The sequence below is a fragment of the Xenopus laevis genome, chromosome 2L, assembly GCF_017654675.1.
Source record: "Xenopus laevis strain J_2021 chromosome 2L, Xenopus_laevis_v10.1, whole genome shotgun sequence".
NCBI classification, from domain to species: domain Eukaryota; kingdom Metazoa; phylum Chordata; class Amphibia; order Anura; family Pipidae; genus Xenopus; species Xenopus laevis.
Window position 1 is genome coordinate 175340434 of NC_054373.1, and position 24925 is coordinate 175365358.

General features: G+C 41.7%; 1 protein-coding gene across 1 annotated transcript in view; it reads right to left on the minus strand.

The window, feature by feature from the left end:
• The window catches only part of hephl1.L (hephaestin like 1 L homeolog), a 42340-nt gene extending 34676 nt beyond the window's left edge, over positions 1 to 7664 (minus strand). Inside the window, exon 1 of the mRNA XM_018247778.2 lies at positions 7400 to 7664. Coding sequence (XP_018103267.1) covers positions 7400 to 7572 — 173 coding nt within the window. The 5' untranslated portion in view covers positions 7573 to 7664. The remainder of the gene's footprint in view (positions 1 to 7399) is intronic.
• Between the last annotated feature and the right edge of the window lie 17261 nt (positions 7665 to 24925).

The window sequence follows — 24925 nt, forward strand, 5'->3', positions numbered from 1 at the left end:
TGTACAATGGCTGCTTCTGGAGGTTGTCTCCGGCAAGGCAAGCAATTTGGCTATGTTCACTGAGCTATTTGGTTGTTGGGAGCCTCGAGGACTTGGTTGGTACCTCTCATCTAAGCACGGCACTCTATTTCCTCTTTTGGGAAGATCTATGAAAAGTAGGGATGCACCGAATCCAGGATTCGGTTCCAGATTCCGCCAGGATTCGGCCGAATCCTTCTGCCAGGCCGAAACAAATCCGAATCCTAATTTGTATATGCAAATTAAGGGCGGGGAGGTAAATCGTGTGACTTTTTGTCACAAAGCAAGGAAGTAAAAGGAAGTAAAAGATGTTTTCCCCTTTCCACCCATAATGCATACAGACCAGTAAAACAGGCCTTGGTTGAAAAATGCTTGCTTGAGGGTTTTGAAGCAGAATATGGTTTCTCCTACATGTGTGCATGTGCACAATTAACTAAAATAGATGGGATTTGGACAGGTAAAGGAAATGCCTGTCTTGGATGGACACCTGGTTATAACAAGATGTGACCTTCATAGTTAAAGTATATAAACTGTTGGGTATGTGGGCAGACGTTCTTGATTTCTCAGATTGTGTTTCAGACCAAACACGGGTGATATAAATACTACTTCGCAAACATGAGAAACCTGATATTGATACATTTCTGAAGTTCTCAGAAAAGAGGTCAAAGTTCCTGCATGGAATGCAGTTTGACTCCATCAGTATGGGCTGCAACAAACCTCAAAGATGATTTGCATGTTGGCTAGGGGGATTCAGGTTTGGATCTGGGAAGGATTTCATCAGCTAATTTCCAAAACTGCAAAATAAACCCAGAGAGATGGTGATTTCACTAAGAATAACAAACTCTGAGAAAGGAAGTTGCTGCCAAACAGATGACATAATGAACATTAGAGCCTGTTCCAGATATCACCACATTATGTAAGATGGTACTTTACTTTTGACCCAGAATTATGTAATTATGCTTTTCCCAAAATTGCCAGATAAAGGATTTAGTGAGTACCTCTAACATTATTATTCTGTTTACCCCCAACCCGTCTTATTAAAGGTGGTCTTATGCCTTCAAAAATGTGTGTTGGTCTTGGAGGTCACTCCCCTAGAAAAGCTACCGTGGGGGAAGACATATTTCCTAAAATTACCTAATCCGGGCAGGGAGGTGGCAGCCTATGAAAAATATGACCAGAAGTATATAGGACCACCATGTGGGGTTTACCTTGACATTGCTTGATGGCAGCAATGGTTCGTATTTCTTGGAGAAGTTCCATAATATCAGAACACAGGCAGATCCCACTCAGCACTTGGATTTCTGGCCAAAAAATGTGGTTTTAAATACCGCAATCAATTCACATTGCAATTCATATGTCTTGAGCTCTAGATATTGAATTAGCTATCTCTAATAAAGAAGTCCATATGACTTTAAGTACCCACACTATTCAAATTGACCTAAACATAAGAGAACTAATGAAGTTTCACTAGGCAGAATCGATCAATAGCGTAATTTCACTTTAAAATGCTCGAACTGTCGAAGTTACGCTAGTGAAAAGTCGCCGGTGTTCAGCAATAAGGAAGCAACTTCGCATTTTAGTGAAATACCTGTTTAAAAGCACAATTCCCACATCCGACTGCTCGTTCCTGCTGTAGCTATCAAATGCTGCATTCTCCAACTAATGACTGATCTCAGGCACAATTCTACCTATTACAAAGTTCCTACACGGCTACAGAAGCTTCATTACTAATTGTATACTTCATTTTATTGTATTTTGCTATAACTAACTACAAATTGCCTGTACATCTAAATGGATGGACCTAATTGTCCACAACTTGGATTGTTTGGATACCAGGTCCCACAGCTGTATCTGCTTGTGTTTACCAGTGTAATGGTCAAATCATTAGTGTTCTACATTACAGGCTCCCATTTTTCAGAGAAACCCTCTGATTCTCACAACACTTTCTACAAGTTCTGAGCGGTCAATGGTTCTTGCTGGATTGTCACAAAACCACCCAATATTTTATGAAATGGCATTTGATATGAACCCCCAGCTTCAGAAAGAACAGTAAGTGTCCTTGCTAAATTACAGCTTGTCCAACAAGTGGCCCTTAGGTTCAGTCCACACGAACAGTTTCGGGGAGATTAATCGCCCCAGCGATAAATCGCCTCTTTTTCGGGGCAAACTCTTCTCCCTGAACTGCCTTCCCCCTGTCCTCCACCAGCTAAAATGAAAATCGACTGTGGCAATGCACACGTGGCGCGTTGTTTTCCGAAGTCACCCAAAGTTGCCTCACGAGGAAACTTCGGGCGACTTCGTAAAAAGAAGCCATTGTTAAACTGCAAGATTGTCAGGCCTCCTGGAGATACAGTTTAGCAAGAGCTAAGGTGTGTAGGTTCCATATCCCTGGTTTATCTATCTTTTTAGACAGGAAGAATTTGCTTGCTTTAGCTTTGTCTTTATCTCCAGCCGTGGAGTTCACCAGTGGAATGTGTTTCATGATGACATTTATTTGCCTGCATGAGCACAGAATATTTCACCAGTGGTCTCAGATAAACAATTTTGTTACATAATATTGACAGGCAAAGAGGCCAGATCAAGATTTCTGGGTCAGCTCACTTGTTCTTACCCTATTAGAGTCAGAACAGGCATCTAGACATGGACCTCATATACCCAGGGCCTCTACCTAAACTAAACAGAAGTTATTGCTCTGTTTAAACCTCGGCTGGAGGAAATTCCATGTGCTGTCTGTTCTCTCTGAGGAGTTCAAGTCTGGAAATAATTCTGTGATAGTAACTTGGGGTGGGGGGGGAGAAGAGAAACTGTTCTTGTTATAAATGGAGTAAGTGAAGAATTCCGGGCACTTAACACATGGAATACAATGTGCTACGGAGCCAAAAAGAGTAATGAGCCGAGCAATGACATATGCTGTAATAATGACCCAATGTGGATGTTTTTGTGGCTTACTAGCGGTGTACCACAGGCTCTTACTTAACAATTGCCTACAAACTACAACTCCCAACATTCCCAGTTAGGCAGGAGTTGCTGAAGCTGCTGCAATTGTGAGTGGTTGTCGTTTATAAAAATGCTGAATAATGTTTCAGCAGGAGCCCTTACAGCCAATCTTTTCCTTGAAGCTCCCGACTTGCATAGACCCCAGTAGTATGATGACATAAGTACATGATGGTCATGCCTTGACATCATAAAACAGATCTATGGTATCAGGGTAAATAACTTAAAATTACACTTTTTGAAAAGAATACAAAGTACAGTATATTTGGGTACTGGATTAAGGAGGACAAGAGACAAATGAATAAAGAGCCAACAACTTTCATGAGGAACGCTTTTTCTTTTTTCATATCTTACCCCTTAATCATTAGTTAGCAGTTGTCTCTGTTTGATTGAATTCATTTCATCCCATTTGTATGTGAATGATGGCACACGAATCTCACTGATCCTGACTGATCCCATTTTCTAAGGATATTAGTTGGTTCAGGGGATTAGGCAGGTTTGAAAAATGTAATGTGCTGATCTATGAATATTCTTACAGAATTTAGTAATGGGTGGAGGGCACACCAATTCAGCAAATGCTGTAGGTAAACAGTGCAAGAGGTGCAAACATCAAAAGGGTACCCCTACAATGGGTACCCCACAACGTAACAATATATAGATAGGTATGCACACTCAAAAGAAGGCAAGTATGGTATATTTAAAATAAAGTTTTACTTGTTTATGCAAATAATACACACAAAGCCACAATAGTAGGCCTGTATAATACAATACATAAGCTTACATGGTATATACCTAACGTTTAAACATAGCCACAATTACATAACAGTAAACAGTAAGTATTACAATTATACAGCAAGGAGCAGATACACCTACCACCAGTATGAGAATGGCCCCAACGTTTCGGCGTAAGCCTTTGTCAAGAGAATCCCCTTGACAAAGGCTTACGCCGAAACGTTGGGGCCATTCTCATACTGGTGGTAGGTGTATCTGCTCCTTGCTGTATAATTGTAATACTTACTGTTTACTGTTATGTAATTGTGGCTATGTTTAAACGTTAGGTATATACCATGTAAGCTTATGTATTGTATTATACAGGCCTACTATTGTGGCTTTGTGTGTATTATTTGCATAAACAAGTAAAACTTTATTTTAAATATACCATACTTGCCTTCTTTTGAGTGTGCATACCTATCTATATATTACTATGAATATTCTTACTCATCCGTGTCATGATATACAGTATCTTGTACAGTCAAGTCTAAAGCAACTGGCCTTTCTGAGTTTACTTGACCACATACTGTATCTGAGCTACGTCTGAGGAAGCCACTCGGGTGAGTGGTGAAACATTTTCAAGAAAGTATATCAGTTTGGGGTCAGTCAGGATCAGTGAGATCAGTGGGCCTCATTTACATACAAATGGGATGAAATTAATTCAATCTAACAGAGATAACTGCTAATTTATAATTATGGGGTTTTGTAATGTAGTGACCACTCAGTAGGTTGCATTTACTGGTCACCTGGTTAAATGCACTCATCTTACTAGATACCATAGTCTGCTGATGCACCTTATGGGCCAGTGCATTGTCCCTGGTACATCTTGTTGGCCTGAGGGCCAGTCGGTCAGAGAGCCTACATGTGTTGGCCTGCTTTAGGGCCTTTCTTTGGCTATCAGTAGAAGTCATAATTCAGCAGTATCTGGAGGACCACAGGTTTGACCTTTCTTGTAAAGAAAGACTCTTGAAAAAACTCCCAGCAGATTATTATGTAACTAGGTAACTCCCTGCTCCCTCCCTATTGCAATCCAACAGTGTGAAACTGTTATACAATGAGCGTTACTATCTATAAGACAAAAGCCAGATCTAGACGTTCCAGTACAAGAAGAATGTATATGTCAGCGCTGAAGGGAACTGCGCTGTAATGACAAACAGATGGCATTAAAAAAATCACCATCATTACGGTCCCATGAGCCCCTCCATCCTTTCTCATTTGCATCTAACATAAATGCCAGCTGCCTGGGGCTTAAATATTCTCCCCAAGTTTCCCCAGGGAAAGAACTGGATTACATGAGGGTCCCATCCAGACCCACCAAGAAATGACCAAATCCATGTCTCTTTGCAGTCCTTGCCCCTGAAGATCTTCCTTTCTTCCTGATAGATATCTGACATAGAAGTCATTAGATGTTGCTCATGGAGTTGGTTGTTTTGGACCCTTAAGGTGGCCATACATGGGCAGATTAAAGCTGCCGATATCGGTCCTTTAGACCAATTGGGCATCTTATCTGCCCATGTGTGGGGGGGATTCCGACAGGCCTCCTTGATCGATATCAGGACAAAAATCTGTCTGATTTCAATCAGACAGGTTTGATTTTTCCTGCGATCAAGGACCACATTGGCTAGTTGATGCGTTCCTACGATCTGTCGATGCCCATTCTCTTTATTGTAATCCGATTGTTCTGCCCTAGGGCCGAATGTTCAGATTATCCCAATATCGACCTTGCTGTGAGTGGGCATATTGGGGAAACATCCGCTCGTGGTGACCTTGCCAAACGAGTTGATCTTATTGTGTATGGCCACCTTTTCACGGGGCAATAAGCTTGATGATTGATGGCCAATGACAATCTATAGGGTTCATTTACAACTACATCACATTCAGAAGTACAAGGAGTATGGTTTGACCACAGGTAGGTGCACTTACCTTTGCATTCATAAATAAGCCCTCGCATATGGAGTGTTTTATCTGACTCCCCTCCTCCTTCCATTCATGTAAGCAGTGCATGTAGCCCAGCCTAATCCACTTTGGATAAACCCTACATGCCAACTGCAAATCCTGCTGTTCTATTGTATTAGACACACTAACTATAATTATAATCAACTTATTTAAAGGGGAACTATTGTGAAAATTTTATATAAGCTTCATCATACTGAAATAAGAAACTTGCTAAATACAATTGATTAAAAATTCTGTACCGTTTCTGAAATAATGAAGTTTATGTTCACTATCCTTCTCTCAGCATCTGTTTCTCTTCATTCTCTCTTCATGCAGCAGTTGGGTGTCAGATATTCATTGACAGTTAGATCCAATATATCTTATAGGGGGATCCTTTTGCCTAGAAGATGTATTACAGCTCACTCTATTAAACTCATCAGACATCATGTCTCTCTACATGCAGGATTTGTGCAAAGGGCAGTTATTTTGTTGGATTTTGTTTGTGCTGGAATCAGTTATTTGAGTGAGCTCTAATACATTTACTAGGAAAGGAGCCCCCCTACAAGATATATTGGATCTAACTGTCAATGAATATCTGACACCCAACTGCTGCATGAAGACAGAATGAAGAGAAACAGATGCTGAGAGAGGAATAGTGAATACAAACTTGATTATTTCAGAAACCATGCAGAATATTGAATTAATTGTATTTAGAAAGTTTCTTATTTCAGTATGATGAAACATATTAATTTTTTTTTCACAATGGTTCCCCTTTAAAGAAAGTTAAAGAATGGAAAAACTTTGTGGAGATAGACATCAAACCACATCCCCCATCAGCCCCTGAGAGACTGCAGTATAATACCTATTATTGAACTGCTGCTGATCTGTAGTTACCTTTTCTCTTTCTCAAGCCAATTCGTAATGTGTATATATATATATATATATATATATATATATATATATATATATATATATATATACAAGTCAAATGGTTGCGAGCACTCTCGATAAAGTTACTTAAATTTGCCTGGGTGCAGTGCCAATAAATTATCCATAACTACTACAAGAAGGTCCGCACTCTCAGGACTTATGAAAATCATAATATTAATTATAAATGACTAACGTTTCGGCTAGGTCCCTAGCCTTTCTCAAAGTGAGAAAGGCTAGGGACCTAGCCGAAACGTTAGTCATTTATAATTAATATTATGATTTTCATAAGTCCTGAGAGTGCGGACCTTCTTGTAGTAGTTATATATATATATATATATATATATATCCCTTTATGATGTAGATAAGACTCAGTATAAGTGTTAGTGTCATGGTGCAATAGTGACTGCACGCAGTTTCCTTGTAGCACTAGAAGAAAGTGAGCAAAGTGCCGTAAGTAACAATCAGACTAACAAAGTGCAGCGACACAATCAGTTCATTCAGAAGAGCCAGTAAGGGGCACATTCTGTCTTTGGCCTTTTGTGCTGGAGCTAAAAATGGAATTGGCTAAAACGACATTGATGCGATGTCCTTCTCTTTAAATTAATATATATATATATATATATATATATATATATATATATATATATATATATATATATAGCATAAGCACATAATACATGATTTAGGGGATTTAAATACAAGCAGATACCAGGGAATACAATGCAGAGAGGGGCACTTTCTATGTACTTACTTGTCCTCTGTTATGTTGAGTCCATTAATGAGATTTTTGCCTGTGGGGGCATAATCCCAGGTCTCCTCCACAATGCCAATATAATAGGTCCTTGTATTGGATTCAACGAGCTGAAAGAGAGGCCAGACAAGCTGCAGAGCAAGAATGCAGCTGACACAGGGGAGGGGAGGCATTTGCAGTGCAGGCAGCAGCGGGCGGTCAGTCAGTGAATGGGGAAAGTGCTACAGCCCAGTGCAGATTCCCTTACACAACTCTAAATACAGAATGAACAAAGGACAACTCCTCCCAGTCGTACAGTTTGGGGCTGGACATTGAGGGGGAATTGTGCAAGCAGATACCAGTTGTGCCAAGGAGGTGGTTGCTATAGTGACAGGGCCCATGACAGTTTCTTTTTCTTTTTTTTTTTTTTAAAAAAAGAGAGAGAATTTGGCACTTTAGGGAAACAAGGTATGTGATTGTTTGTTGTTTATTTGCTGGAAGCAGGACACACAGAGACCACAGCAGACAGACAGGCTGCAGCAGCAGGACTTTATTTGCCAATGGTCATTTCAAATTGAATGGCGTTATAAACAGTCCCCCAGCATTTTGGGGAACCAGACAACCCAATGGTTGAGACCCTTCCGTATGACCAGCTCAGCACCACTGGGTCTGGGGCACAGATATTGCCTTTCATGCGCAAGACCGGGAGAACCTAATATCACTGTATACAAATAAATGGGTGGGAAATGAGGTTATATTCCTTCCAGGCTTAACATTTGCAGCCCCCTCCCTTCAACAGTCGTAGCTTTCCCCTCCCCCAATCGCAGTCCTAGGAATATTGTCTCATGGCAGGGGTCCCCTACCTTTTTTTACCAGTGAGCCACATTTAGAAATAAAAAGAGTTGAGGAGCAACACAGACTTGCAAAAACTTCCTGTGGTGCCAAATAAGGGCTATAATTTGCTATTTGATGGCCCCTATGTGGACTTGCAGCCAACAGGAGTTTCTATTTGACAGTGCAGCTGGTTTTTATACAACCAAAACTTGCCTGGAATTTAAAAATAATCACCTGCTTTGAGGAAACTGGGAGCAACATCCAAGTGGTTGGTGAGTAACATGTTGCTCGCGAGCTACTGGTTGAGGATCACTGTCTCATGGGGTAAATTAACAATTCCGCTGATTTAAGGTCGGCAGCAATGGTGCCAATGGTCGGGAGCAATCTTGGCATAGTGTTTGCTCTTGTAAAAATCGGAGAAATCGGAGAAATGAATGTTAGAACCCAGATGATATAATCCATTACCCCATGGCATGGGAACCATAATAATGTGCCCCTGGCAGTTATATGCCAAATGTCTGTACTAAAATAAACCAAAACCCCAACCTGGCAATGGTGGTCCCATTTGGTTTATTTTAGTACAGACATTTGGCATATAACTGCCAGGGGCACATTATTATGGTTCCCATGCCATGGGGTAATGGATTATATCATCTGGGTTCTAACATTCATTTCTCCGATTTCTCTGTATTAGGCGCTTACGATGAAAGTATGGAACTATATTTCCCAGTATGGGAATCAGAAGGTGGTCATATGGAACATTGCTGATTGGTTGCACTAACCCTATGGTCAATTCTGCCAGAATCCCCTCTTTGTAAGTACGGTCCATTCTCTGCTTATTTATACTCAGGCTAATGTCACATGGAGACATTAATAACGCCTAAATTTAGGTGCCATTATCTACCATGGAAGAACCCAGTGCTGTCCCATGAACCTTGCCAAGCTGGAAACAACGAACCCTATGAGTTGGCAGCTAAAAGTAGCCGCTTCTAATCTCAATTTTCTTTTAATAAACAATTGCACATGAGGACGGACTGTAGCTCACTGTGGGCACAGAACATTCTCTGTATTTATTCTTTGTAGGAGTGGGAGCTGCCACATGCCTTGATTCTTCTGTGCCTTATGTTTTTCCTATTACTTGGAACAGAAGGCAGGCTGCAGGCTGGACCCTCTTTAATGATGGAAAGATTGGAAGCAAAACAGACAATGTGGAGACATTATTTATAGCTTTCCAACTGGCATTCGACTGGTACAGGGATGTGGGTTTGGTAACACTAGTATAAAGTACTGTGGCAGTCCCACTGATCAGCCATTATTGCTTACTTATCTAATCTTACAAACACTCTCCTTAACATCAAGGTGCAATCTTGAGCTTTTCCATGCTTTTCCTACCTTCGTCTTCCCTAATGTGAGCCCCATAAATTGAGGGGCTGGGGGTAATCACCCCTACAGACAGTTAAAATGTCCTCAGCTGGAGCACTGGCTGCTCCAAACTGACTCCAGAAGCAGTGTCAGCACAAATACCACAGTGAGGGGGGTTTACAGGTGATGAGTCAAACCAAATTAAGATCACCATGGGTAATGGCACGTGTCAGCTGGAGTGGTTTAATGGTCACCACTGTTTGACTCTTAAGTAGGGGAAACACTTCCTTGGGGGTTATAAATGTCTTTTCACCTTCTGACCACCAGATGAAAATGTCTTGATTTGGCAGATACCAGAAGATCCCTACCTGCCTGAATGCTTAAAGGAGAAGTAAACCTCCCAATGAGAAAAGCCATATCCACTACCCCCTATAGTTCCCCCTCCCTGCATAGTGCATTGGTGCAAAAAGTGTCCCTGATTGTCAATCTCACTTCTCCATGCAGAGTAGCCCAGCACAGATCAAGGACGCCATCTTCCGCATCTTCTGTTTTCTTCTGAAAGGGACCGCTGACAATGAGCTATTTGGCGCATGTGCAGTTGGAGCCTGTTAGGCATTTGCAGCAACGGCGCATGCACTGGAAAGCTCTGAAAAAATTGCTGAAGAGAGAGAAGAGGATCCAAAGAAAACAGAAGATGTGGAAGATGGCACCCTTGGGCTCCGTTGCGCTACTCTGCATGGAGAAGTGAGATTGGCAATCAGGGACACTTTTTGCACTAATGCGGGGATAAAGCACGGAGGGGGGCTATTGGGCAGTAGTGGATGGGGCTTTTCTTATTGGGGTGTTTAGTTCTCTTTTAATGCTGAAAGCTATGTTTGGTGGAATAGGAATAACCATTTGGGCTGTTTCCATGGTTTGCTCCTCTGGTTCCAGTCAAAGCAAATGTTACGGCTACAGTTTGGGGAAGGCACTTTCCCATTTTAGGATAATAATACCCTCATGCACAAAGCCAGGCTCATACAGAATGGCTTTGCTGAGAAGGAAGTGGAAGAACTTGACACAGAGAGCTGACCTCAACCCAATGGAACATCTGTGGGATAAAGTGAACTGGTAACTGTGAGCCAGGCCTGACCCACAACATCAGCGCCCAACCTCACCAATATTCCAGTGTTTGGATGGAAGCAAATCCCACCAATAATGTTCCAACATCTAGTGAGGACCTTCCCAGAAGAGTAGAGGCTCTTATAGTAGCTAAGAGAGGGATAACTTTATATTTTTCCCATTGGTTTGGGAATGAGCTGTTGGACAGGAAAGTGTCCAGATACTTGTGGCCATGTAGTGTACCCAAGGGCTTATTTACTGATGGGTGGAAAGGGACAAAGTCCCACATCTGTCTGTACTTCGATATGGGTGTGTTTGACCTGACCTGTGACCGTCTGCTGTATCCGTACTGCCTGATTTCATTTGTATTGACTCTGCCTGTCCCTCAACCACACTTTCTGTTCTCCATTCCTGTACTACATGTGGTTCCCTTGCCTGCCCAGAACTCTCTCCCTGGTTCTCTCATGTTAAAGGGGTTGTTCATTTTCAAACAACTAGCTGTTTTCAGATAGATCACCAGAAATAACTATGTTTTCCAATTACTTTCTATTTTCTATGTGTTACCTTTTTTCTAATATTGAAGTGTAAAGTGCAATTTTTCACCTTCTAAAGCAACTCTGGGAGGGTGGGTCGCCGACCCTGTAAACTGTTCTAAATTGATACATTTAGTTGATACATTTCTTATCTTTTGAAAATCAGCGAAGTTCCGAAATGAGGGAATCTGCCCCTTCATTTCTGGGGAACAATCTGAAAACAACTGAACTGAAAAAAGTGTTTTGAAGGTGAACAACAATGACCTGGCGGCACCCGAGTAGCAGAGGGCTCCTCCCGAAGTGAAAGGTGGCTGTTATAGGTGGAGTAATGAGCCACGACTGGGACCTTGGGGATTGTTCTGGGACACCTATCGTGCCATGGAACACAAATCAGAAGGAAGCCCTGCTCAGCCACATTATCACGCCCAATAAGCAAACAAAAATCCATATGAGTAAGAAGAAAGCAATGAAATGTAACTGAGTCTTGGCTGGAGACTAAGAACTAAAAATAGAGCATTCTGGGAAATGATGGGGCAGAGAATGCCCAAATAAAAGGTGAATATGAGCACTAAATAAACAGCTGATTAAGGTGTGGGGGATAGGATTGCAGTGAATAACTGTGTTTCCATTCACTAAGTCAATAAACCATCTATCAGTGCGTAACTCTTCCGTCTCACCCAGGTTCATGTATAGGAATTGGTGTCACTTTACTCTTGGGTAACAACATGATTAGGATAAAAAGTTCAGGATTAAAGAGAATAAACCTTCATGTTAATCCTTTTGGGGATTCAGTGCTACAGGGGAACACCCAACTGAATCAGCTGTGCCAAAACCATCAAGGCCCTGGTCCTTATTCAGAGTCTACGCAGCCGTGCAACCTACAATCAGCATCGGACTGGGCTGGCTGTACACCGGGAAAAACCTAGTGAGATCCGCGACCCAGGTCCACTCATATGGAAGTGTGGGCCTGTTTAAGGGGCTTTGGCGTAGTGATGTGCGGGTTGCAAAAAACTCCCTCCATGTATAGACCCGCGCCAACACGCTCACTGATGTCACAAAAGGGGGCACAAGCCTAAAGCTGGCCATAGATGCAAAGATCCGATCGTACGAATCATCGTACGATCGGACTTTCCCATCTCCCGACCCGCCACTAACCATTCAGATCAAAGTCTTACCAGTCAGATTAGTTAAAGGAAAACTATACCCCCCAAACAATGTAGGTCTCTATTAAAAGATACTGAGTAAAACAGCTCATGTGTAAAACCCTGCTTCATGTAAATGAACCATTATCATAATAATATACTTTTTTAGTGGTATGTGCCATTGGGTAATCATAAATAGAAAATTGCCATTTTAAAAAACAAGGGCCGCCCCCTGAGATCGTAAGATTCACTGTGCACACATACAAACCACATGTAAGGTCACATGAGCCAATTAACAGACAGAGTTGTGTCTTTTGCTTCCTCACTTCTTCCTGTTACAGTTAGTGTTGTAGTATTTCTGGTCAGGTGATCTCTGAGGCAGCACAGATAGAGTCACGAAATGGTGGTTCAAGGCAAGAGATGTAAAAGGGCAATATTTATGTAAATATATATTCAGTTTGGTAAGATTCTTTAATATGTCATTCAATTTGATATAAACCATCTGTTGCTTAAGTGTTCATTTTGGGGGTATAGTTTTCCTTTAAAGAACAGATCAGCAATGTTCTGCCCCTGACGGCAATCGTACGATATCTATGTCCAACCAAAGCTAGTGACAGTCTCCCACTGAAAATCGTACGATCGGCAATACACGCAGAGATATTATCGGCAGCCGACAGAAATTTTCTAACCTGTCCGATCGACCAAACGACCGATCTCTGCCGGACGAAAAATTTCGGGACTCTCCACACACGTTCCGAAAATCGTACGAATCGTCGATTCGTACGATCAGATCTTTGCGTTTATGGCCAGCTTAAGGTGGCAGGCGGGTAGAGCAGGCAACCTGGGCCCACTAGGGACCCACACAAGGAGCAACAAGGTCGGCTCGAACCTGCCCGACCCATGGGTAAACCTACGGGTGCCACGGGTTTAGGGCTGTCCCACACATAACTAGTTTGACGGGTGTAGAGCTTGTGTCTGAGGTGGGGGTCCCTGAGGTTGATCCCTGGTGGGCCCTGGACACCCCAGTCTAACACTGCCTGCAATCCCCACTCTACTACAATGGTGGTGCAGACTCCCCAACAGTGTCGGACTGGCCCACCGGGATACCAGGAAAACTCCCGGTGGGCCAAGGTGTCAGTGGGCCCTCCTGCTTCTAACCTTTGGCCTGTTTCATGGCCATGCTCTATTTCTTTATGGGAATAAAGAAGCTTGATAATGGAAGAATAGAGTATAGTATGTAGAGAAAAGATACTAGGAAAATAAAGAGGTTGAGTGAGGAGAGGAGGTATAATAGTTTCGAAAGTGGGCCCTCAGCCTAAGGTTTTCTGGTGGGCCCCTGGTATCCCAGTCCGACACTGCTCCCCAAAATGATAGACATACGTCATACACTGCAGCACAAGTTATTAAAGGAGCCACATACCCTCTACTGTATATAACATGCAGGCAGGGAGCTTACCCCATTTATTGTTACCATCTGTGCACTGACGGTTCAGGGCCCCCCATTGCCTTATTTAGTAAGTCCAAAAAAACACCTATTTTCCCCACAATGCAATGTTTCCCAGAATTTCACTGTAAATGAAAATCAGCAAAAAAAAAATTGGCTTCAAAATGTTGTGCCTATTATTAAACAATGTACAATTTTTGCCATGACCAAATAAGCACCAGGAGGTGGTGGTGAGACCTGGGCATATGTTTACGCCACATTCAGTTGTGTGCTGTTTCTTTGGTGGAAGTCAGGGCAGCCATCAGGGGGGGACAGGGGGGAGAGTTGTAGGGGGCCCGAGGGTAAGGGGGCCCCCGCCCACGCCACACTTACTTGATTAGCCGGGCCCCCATCTTTCTGAGAACTGCTGACTTCGGGAAGACATGGACGTTTAAGGGGCCCTGGCCACCAATTTTCTTATAATGTGGATGAGGGGGCCCTGGCCACCAATTTTGGCTACCAATTTTTTTTTCTCATGTGGGGTCCTAGCCACCAATATTTTTTAATGGGGGGGCCCTGGCCATCAATATCTTTTTATTTTTTATTAACATGTGGGAACCCTAACCAACAATGTTTTTTTTTGTTTTTTTACTATGTGGTGGGGAGGGCGGACCTGTAGGTGGGGCTTGCGGTGGGCGCAGCCCAGGGGGCCCAGGAAATTTTGTCGTACGGGGCCCTGCGATGTTTGATGGCGGTCCTGGGTGGAACAGTTGGGTTCAATCAGGTGCCATGAACAAAGAGAGCACTATAGTATAACCCTGGGCAATGGAAGAAAACTGAACCGGTCCACAGACTGTTCCAGGTCCATCACTGACACTGTTTTGGACAAACAGAGTTTGAGAATCCTTAATGGTTGCCAACACATAGACCTTGTTAATTGTAGCCATACAATTAAAATAGCCATGTTGGATGGCAGTCCTTTTTTATATAGGCAGGCTGTAAGTTGGACGTCCCTGAGCAAAAAGGTGCTGAAATCCTGCTAGTAATAAAGGTTCCCTCTAATTGGTTTTAAGGTTTATTCACACTGGGTAAAGGGGAACTCCACTCAAAAACTGTTTTTTATTTTTTTTATATTAAAAAAAACCCCGCAATTCTAAGCAACGTTCCAATATTTTCAGCCATTAAACATCTTCAGTGGTTTTGAAGTTATTTGTACATATAATTTTTCTGTTGTAAAGCGGCACGTAGCAATGTAGCAGATGCCAGCTGAATTAACAGACCTAAGGGAGAGCAGACTTCCGCTACCTTGTTTCAAGAGTCAAAACCAGAGAAGTAAAGGGGGAGAAACAAATACCGCTTTCAATAGCAACGGCATTTACAGATATGAATGGAAAGCTACTGAAAAGGGGCTTAGAACGATATTTCTTTCATAATATAAAAAACATTTTTTGAGCAGAAATTCCACTTTAACCAGTAGCAACAAAAAAGTCATTACATCTGCATTGCCTCATCCTTAGCATTTAACCCAAATCCCACTGCAACAAACTTGGCAGGGGAAAGTCCTGTATGTAGTACAATCCGAGTGATTTATCATTCGCACATTACACAATCATTCACATGGATTTGTGGCACTAACTGCTGCGGAGGGAGGGGGGGACACAAGGGGATTTCCCAGGGCCTTTCGGATGTAATAACAGCAGGAGTTTGGGATGAGGCTGCCCGGAACCTGTACAATGGGCTCAGTGTGTTGTATTTGGCATTAGTCAACCCAAAAACTGTTTTATTTTTGGATATTAAAAAAAAACTGCAATTCTAATCAACTTTCCAATATTTTCAGCCGTTAAAAATCTTCAGTGGTTTTTGAAGTTATTTGTACATATAATTTTTCTGTTATAAAGCGGCGCGTGTCTGGCAGCTTATATTTTCTGCACTGCCAAGTCTGACTCCTGCAGCAATGTAGCAGATGCCAGCTGATTAACACAGACCTAAGGGAGAGCTGACCACCTGCCGGTCATTTTCCCACCAGTCTGACCACCAAGTAGTCAAGGAAGTTGTCAGGAGAAACAAAGAGGCTGCTCTGATGTTCTTCTGCTTAGGAAAAAAATTAGAAACCTTTCTCAAATCTTTCCTAAGCAGAAGAACATCAGAGCAGCCTCTTTGTTTCTCCTGACAACTTCCTTCACTACTCGGTGGTCAGACTGGTGGGAAAATGACCAGCAGGTGGCGCTGTTGTAACAAAATTCATTCATATTAACAGTACATGTATCCTTTAATATCTTGGAATAAAAAAAAATATTAAATGTATTTTAAAGGTTTTACATTGAAAACCTAAAAATGTATGCGTGTATATTTTATTTATAAAGTGCTAGTATGTGTGCAGCACTGTACGGCAGAAACAAAAAAATAATAGAACAAACGGCCATTACAATAATAGATATAATTAAATACAAAGTACAAAGAGCTAAGGGGCAGATTCACTGATGGGCGAAATTTCACCAGAGTCAGCTTTGCACCCCTCGCACCACTTTGCCAGACACAAATGCGCTACAAATACGCTAGTTCCGTAAAATGAAAGGTTTCGTCCCAGGCGTTGAACTCCGGTGACTTTTTGCTAGTGTTACTTTGTGCCTAGTAAAAATTCGCTAGTGATCTTGCGCTTAGGTCAGTTTGCATAGGGCAGGAAATTTAAAGTTGTATGGACGTCTTTATTATAAATGTTGGTGCAAATGCTTGAAGTTACCACTTTTTCTTACACATGTCCAGGGAACCTTAATAAAGACAAGAGAGTTAATATAATGCCCTACACATGAGCCCACTGAAAAATTAATGTTCCATATGTTATAAAATGTCTGGAGAAAACCGGTTACCCAAAAAAAGTAAGTTAGGACCTTTGCAGCTAATCACGCTGAAAAAAGGAAAAGTCGCCAGCGTTTTTTGAACTTTAATGCATTTTCGGCAGACAGGATATGATGTAAGTGACAGAAGATTGAGGAAGATCTGGCTGCTTTATAGCACTTCTCCTGGTCTGAGGCGAAAGAGGTAACGTTCAGTAAAATCCACACTTTAATGAATTTGCGGAGTAAGGATCGTATGTCAGAGCGAAAAGTCACCTGACGATAGAGTGCGAATGAACGCTAGCGATGGTCCCGTTTGCTAGCGAATTAACGATGTCGATGCGGGTGGCAATGCTAGCGAATTATCGCTAGTGTTACCCTATTCGCTCTTTAGTAAATCTGCCCCTAAGTGTTAAAGAGAAGAGGATGAAGGCTCCTGCCCCGTACAGCTTACAATCGAAATGGGAGGGTAACATACAAACACAAATAGGAGGATATTAAGTGCTGCAGGTTACAGTGGGTAACACTGCATTATTAGTGCCAAAACTGGGTCAGGTATTATGCAGGTGTTCCAAGAGGGAGTTTTTGAGTTTAGTTCTGAAGACATTGAGGGAGGATTCTCTCCAGAAGAATTCAGGAATGGCGTTCCAAATGTGAGGAGCAGTAAGATTCAAACAGCATTAATAGTGGGGGTGCCACAAGCTGTTGCTCAGATTGGAGCTGAGGAGTTGGCCAGGAATGTATGGAGATACAAGAGATGAGATTTAGTGGGGTTCAGAGGAATGAAGGGCTTTGAAGGTTGTGAGAAGGAATTTATAAGTTTTTCTTTGTTTTATGGGAAACCATGATAAGGACTTCAGCAGCAGAGGGGCCTGGACTCTCTTGGATGAGAGGAGGAGAATTCTAACAGCCAAATGTAATACAGACTGTAGTGGGGAGAGATGGAGACCAGTTAGTAGCAGGTTACAGTAGTCTAGGGGGACACACTGCAGATTACTAGGGGGTGCTGACAGATACAAAAGGTGATTTTTTTAGGTTGGGGAGGCACGCAAGGGGCATGACCAGAAATGTTGGTACAGGTATGGGACCTGTTATCCAGAATGCTCAGGACCTGGGGGTTTTCAGATAAGGGATCTTTCTGTAATGTGGATCTTCATACCTTACGTTTACTAGAAAATCATGTAAACATTAAATAAACACAATAGGCTGGTTTTGCTTCCAATAAAGAAGTACTGTTTTATTATTACAGAAAAATAGGGAATACTTTTTAAATGCCAGGGACACTTTTTCAACTCAGATACTATGGAGGGAGAAAACAGGGAGGGGGGCCAATGGAGGGAAGGGGTGGGGGATTTTTGATTAACTGGGGTTTAGTTCTCCTTTAAGTCTTTGGGAGACAGCCTTTCAGTAGATAATTTTCAGATAATACCTGTATTGGTATTGTGCGCTTGTCTTCATGGCGGCCCCATATAAATAACCCGTGCAGGCCCCAATGTTTCTGATGTTATACCTGAGGATGGGGGTGAAGGTTTCATATTCAAATATTCTTCTTGTACCCACTAACATGACTATGTATTTGCCATCTTCAAAGTGGGGTGAACACAAAGTGGTGTATTGAGGAGACCAGTTTCAATGGGGGGCACTTCTAATAAATTCAAGGTTCTGGGCTTTACAGTCACTGGGGTTCTAGGAGGTGTTTTACATGAAATCGGCTTAACCCTGCCACATGTTGTTAGTAATTATAAGTGCAATAGACCCTGGGATACAATGCAGGAATCTGTGTAGAAAAGGGATGGTTCACCTTTAAATTAACTTTTAGTATGTTATAGAATGGCAAACTCAAAGGCTGAAACTGAGACAATTTACAATTGGTTTCCATCAGCTTTTTATTCAGCAGCTCTCCAGTTTGCAATTTCAGCAGTCTGTTTGCTAGGGTCTAGTGATGGATGAATTTATTTGGCAGGCGCCAATTCACAGCGAATCTCTGCTTTACATACAGCAGCTCTCCAGTTTGCAATTTCAGCAGTCTGTTTGCTAGGGTCTAGTGATGGGTGAATTTATTTGGCAGGCGCCAATTCACAGCGAATCTCTGCTTTTCGCCACTGGCGAATAAATTTGTGAATTTTCCAGCATCAACATTTTTTTGATGCCACCGATGGTTCTGACATCCGCATCAACGTTTTTTTGGTGCCGGTGACACTTTAGATGCCGGCGATGATTACTGGACGCCCGGTTCGTGAATGTCGCTGGAAATTCGCAAACATTTTTACCAAAGCGAAACGGGACAAATTCACCCATCACTACTAGGGTCCATACTCCCCTAGCAACCATGCACTGATTTGAATAAGAGACTGGAATATGAATAGGAGAGGGCTGAATAGAAAGATGAGTAATACAAAGTAGCAATAACAATATATTTGTAGCTTTACAGAGCATTTGTTTTTAGATGGGGTCAGTGACCCCGCATTTGAAAGCTGGAAAGAGTCAGAAGAGGAAGGCAAATAATTTAAAAAAAACTATAAATAAATAATAAAGACCAATTGAAACGTTGTTTAGAATTGGCCATTCTATAACAACCTTAAAGTTAATTTTAAGGTGAACCACCCTTAATACCTGAAGGTACAAATGTCATTTTAAGCAATGCCCGGTGAACATTTAAATTTGGACACACTGTACATGATCCCAACTTCATTCTGCTAATCTGCAGATTATCTGACATCGCTGTTGCATACGATCGGATCACTTAACTCTCTTTCCTTTATCTGCTGTAATTCTAAACCAGCAAAAACACATTTCTGCACATGTAAAAATATTTGTTCATGTCATTTCCCCAGTCACTGGCAGGTAAGAAAGCTCCTTTTGATATTTAATAAGCTGAAACCTTATCTACTGGTTGCACATTTCATTTGCCAATCCCAAGGGCTGAGAATCAGGAGAATAGATTGCAATGGAATTCCTAATAGCTGATGCAGTTGGGAGAAATCGGAAGGGGGATCAGTGTAGAGCAGTGAAGAGATTTACCCTGGACCTCAGAAATGAGAGGACTTTTTTTAAAATGCTGTGCCCCAAACCAGGGTTGTAACCTTCTCTCTCAGAGGAAGACTACAAATCCAATAAGTCTGACAGTTCTTCTACAAATATCATGTTGGTGCCTTTAACAAGTGTACAATGTACCCCCTGCTAGAATCTAAAAGTATCAAGCCAGAGGTCTTTATACAAGTCAGCTGCTTCTTATATAGGGAATAATGTACCATAGAAGTTGTGGTTCCTCTGTTGTGATGAGTTGAGAGGTTGTGTTTCCTACTGTTTCAGGAACTGGGGACAACTAGGGATTCATGAATTCTGAACTCAAAAAGAGTCAGAACCCCTAAAAAAAGAATCAGAGACTTGGGAACATATGACATGAGAACATACGTGAGTAAAAGTGAGTTACCGGTGGTAGAACATAGATATATAGCTCCCCAGCACAGAAAAACAAAGAGCTGCTCTAATAGCCATGCGGGTGGATCTGCTCTCAAGGCTAGGGTAATAGTGACCGAGAACAGAATCCATCCAAGTCAGGGGGCTCACGTGGGATCTGAATTCACAGAATTTTATTCTTTTTCACTACAAACAGTGAGCAAAAGATGGGGGAAGCTTTGGGTTGGTATTTCTCATTTGTAGAAGGTTGGAGATCCCTGGGGTATTTTCTGAAAACATCTCATTTATAACAAAGTATATGTGCTTTGTACTCTGTGCTACATGTTTCCACTCCACGGCATCTCTATCCTACCTGACATTGATAACGTTTCTGAAAAGAATACAATCTGTTATATTATAAGGTAATATGTTATAGGGGCTGTATAGGCTGTCATACACTAGCCGATCCTGTATGTATTCTGGGGTATTATACATGAAACTGGCACTGTATTTATTCTGCCATGTTCTGGGGTATTATACGTGGAATTGGCACTATGCCCTAATGTATTATAAATGGGATTGACACTGTATTTATTATATACTGTATGGATATACATGTTTGGCATTTGTGAAGAATTACTTTGAAAAATTCTTGCAAAATGTTGCTTCATTTCCTTGCAGCACATCATAGACCATGACAGTTGACTGTCAAGGGCCTGGCTGTCACACGCTGTAGAATTTACATTTCTGGGTTTAATGGTTAATGGCTACCCAAGCAATGCATTAGCCTCTTTTACTGAACAGTCACCCTTTTCCTGATGAAATTCTTGCAAGATTCATACCTCTTTATATTACATAGCTGGATGGCATCATAACTACAATTTACTCTATGCTTTAAGAATTCTATTGTAAGTATTTATACTATTGTGTGTTGTGGGGTATTGTACATACAATTGACCCTGTATTTATTCTAGGTATGTTCTGGGGTATTATACAGTACATGAAATTGGCACTGTATTTATCCTGCTGTGTGTTCTGGGGTATTATACATGGAATTGGCACTGTATTTATCCTGCTGTGTGTTCTGGGTATTATACATGGAATTGGCACTGTATTTATCCTGCTGTGTGTTCTGGGTATTATACATGGAATTGGTACTGTATTTATCCTGCTGTGTGTTCTGGGGTATTATACATGGAATTGGCACTGTATTTATCCTGCTGTGTGTTCTGGGTATTATACATGGAATTGGTACTGTATTTATCCTGCTGTGTGTTCTGGGTATTATACATGGAATTGGTACTGTATTTATCCTGCTGTGTGTTCTGGGGTATTATACATGGAATTGGCACTGTATTTATCCTGCTGTGTGTTCTGGGTATTATACATGGAATTGGTACTGTATTTATCCTGCTGTGTGTTCTGGGTATTATACATGGAATTGGCACTGTATTTATCCTGCTGTGTGTTCTGGGGTATTATACATGGAATTGGCACTGTATTTATCCTGCTGTGTGTTCTGGGTATTATACATGGAATTGGTACTGTATTTATCCTGCTGTGTGTTCTGGGTATTATACATGGAATTGGCACTGTATTTATCCTGCTGTGTGTTCTGGGGTATTATACATGGAATTGGCACTGTATTTATCCTGCTGTGTGTTCTGCGGTATTATACATGGAATTGGCGCTGTATTTATCCTGCTGTGTGTTCTAGGGTATTATACATGGAATTGGCACTGTATTTATCCTGTTGTGTGTTCTAGGGTATTATAAATGGAATTGGCACTGTATTTATCCTGCTGTGGGTTCTGGAGTATTATACATGGAATTGGCACTGTATTTATCCTGCTGTGTGTTCTGGGGTATTATACATGGAATTGGCACTGTATTTATCCTGCTGTGTGTTCTGGGGTATTATACATGGAATTGGCACTGTATTTATCCTGCTGTGTGTTCTGGGGTATTATACATGGCCCTGGGATACTGTGAAGGAATATGTGTAAAAAAGTATTTAATTATCCGTCTCAAACACAAAAGCACTCTTGTTTTGCTAGTAGCCACCTTATTAACATGTATCATCCTGCCTTATTTATAGTGATCCTTTTAAAAGTTGAAACCTCACCCTGATTAACCTATTGTGCTGTTTATAAAGGTGATGCAACACAATGGAATTAATGATATGAAGCAATGCTGCTATATTTGTTTTCTGATTAAATGATAATGACATTTATATACAGTCGGATGTAGCAATAACAAAGAGAAATCAGATGGCACTCACCAAGCAAAATGTGCTGAATTTTTATGATTTATTCAGATCTTAAATATTAGATATTAAACCATGTCACTTCCACCTAAGGAACATATCCAAAATACGATCATTTTTCACCCAAGATGCCGCCAAAATTCTTATTCACTCTCTCATCATATCATGTCTAGACTACTGTAACTCTCTTTTAATTGGCCTTCCCCTCCAGAGACTGTCACCTCTCCAGTCCATAATGAACACTGCTGCGAGGCTCATACACCTCAGCAACCGCTCCTCCTCTGCCTCGCCATTCTGTCAATCCCTGCACTGGCTTCCGTTACCTTTCAAATTAATGACACTGACTTTCAAAGCACTTCATAACTCTGCCCCACCCTACATCTCTGAACTCATCTCTATATACTCACCCAACCGATTACTATGCTCCTCTACTGACCTGCTACTCAACTCTTCTCTCATTACCTCCTCACATGCTCGCATTCAAGACTTTGCAAGGGCTGCACCCCTCCTCTGGAACTCTCTCCCACAGTCTGTCCGACTTTCTCCCAACCTTTCTACCTTCCAGAAATCTCTTAAAACGCACTTCTTTCGAGAAGCCTACCCTCACTCTGCTTAACTACCAAACGCAACACCACATACAGTACCACATTTCTCACCCACTTAATTCGATCTTGCCCATTCCCACACCTTGTGTATTACTCCCTTCCCTTTAGAGTTTATGCCTATGCATAGGGCCTGCCTCACCTTTTTGTACCAGTATTGATTGTGATGTATGTAACTCCATATGTTTTATGTATATAATTCATGTGATTTAGTTGTATAATCACATTTACTTTACAGTGCTTCGCAATATGTTGGCGCTATATAAATACATGATTATAATAATAATAAAATAATCTCTGCACCTATATATAGACGTACTGACGTCTTTCTGGGATACATTGCTGGGCAGAAGGGTATTAGTTCATGGGGGGCATTTATTTACATTCTCTTCTTTTGTTTAGGGATTTCAAAGAGGGAAAAAAAAGAGGTAGAAAAAGACATTTCTAGGAGAAGTAGGAAAGGGTTGTGAAAAAGAGTGTAGAGTGGGGGGAAAACATATGGGTGTTACAAAAATGATGGCGAGCCCTATGTAACGACTGGAAGATAACAAGCTTATTAATTGCTAGAATGAAGGACAGTGGCGTAACTAGATATTACTGGGCCCCACAGCAAATTATTTTTCAGGCCCCCAAAATGTTTTGGGGTTGACTTGTTTCTCCAATATTTATTGAGATTTTATATGAATTAGGGCCTCGTGGGGCCCCTATACCTCCTGGGCCCCCCTGCAGCCGCAGGGTCTGCTTCCTCTATAGTTACGCCCCTGATGAAGGAACAATGCTCCTTGGGGAATCCCTTGGGAATGGAATAATACATTTATAGGGTATTGTCAGAGGAACTAGGTCAATGGCATTATGGAGTCAGGAAGGCAAACTGAACACTTATTCAGAATGAGATTTAATTTGCCTCTGGATAAAAAGTAAGAGGTTTGGGGACGGTTGGTTATATCTCATCTTCATTATTCATTGATAAAACTTTGATAAATGTGTCAGCTTGTTACACCACTCTCGCATTACTCAAGAAACTGGTAATAAATTGGGTCAAAATGTAACTGCTGAGCATCCTATTGTATTCCCCAGTCTCAGGTAGTAGTGTCACTCATCTACCAGCAGATGGCAGAGTCTGTCTACTTTACAAATTGCGCAATTGGGTCTGATTTCAAAACTGCTATTTTGAATAGTAGATTTTCTGGGGCTAATTTACTCTTTGGGGCAGCTTCCAGTCATCTAACATTGTAAAGCACTCAAGAGGGAGTCATGTAACTGGGCATGTAGGGGGGTCCTACACCTGCAACATGACAGTCAAACTCATGGTCTTTCAGCTGTTGCCTGTCATGTTGTTGCTCAGTGCCACAGGACAACTCCAGCGGGGCCATAATGTGGAAATCACTTACCTATAGTTATCGCTTATTCATATTTTTATATTTCCTTTACACAGAGCAGAGCAATGTACAGTTAACAGGGGCTTTGCAGGACTGGGGGATGGGGTAGACCAAATGTACCACCTTTCTGGCAGTCCCCAATGTTGTCCTTTGTTTCATACAATTTTTGGACAGTGTGTGGAGTATCCAGACATTTGTCCTACCATGGTGACTAGGCGTTCAGTCAATCGGAAAGGTTAAAAGATTTATATCGGCTAATAATATCTCTGCGTGTATTGCCTATCTGCCGACAGTGTCGGACTGGGATACCAGGGGCCCACCAGAAAAGCTTAGACAGAGGGCCCACTTTCCAAACTATTATTCCTCCTCCTCTCACTCAACCTCCTTATTATTTATACTCTTATTTATACTCTATTCTTCTATTATTAAGCCTTTTTTTTCCCCATAAAGAAATAGGGAATGACCATGGAATAGGCCAAATGGCAAGGTCCACTGGTATCCCGGTGGGCCAGTCCGATACTGTCTGCCGATATCAATGGGAGACTGTCACTATTATATTATTTGACCTTGGCATCCACAGTAAGAATGCAGTCATTTTCATATTCTAAGGCAAACTAGAGCAGCGTCAGCTTTTTACAAGGAAAAGAACTTGCCGGAGCTCGGAATTGCTGA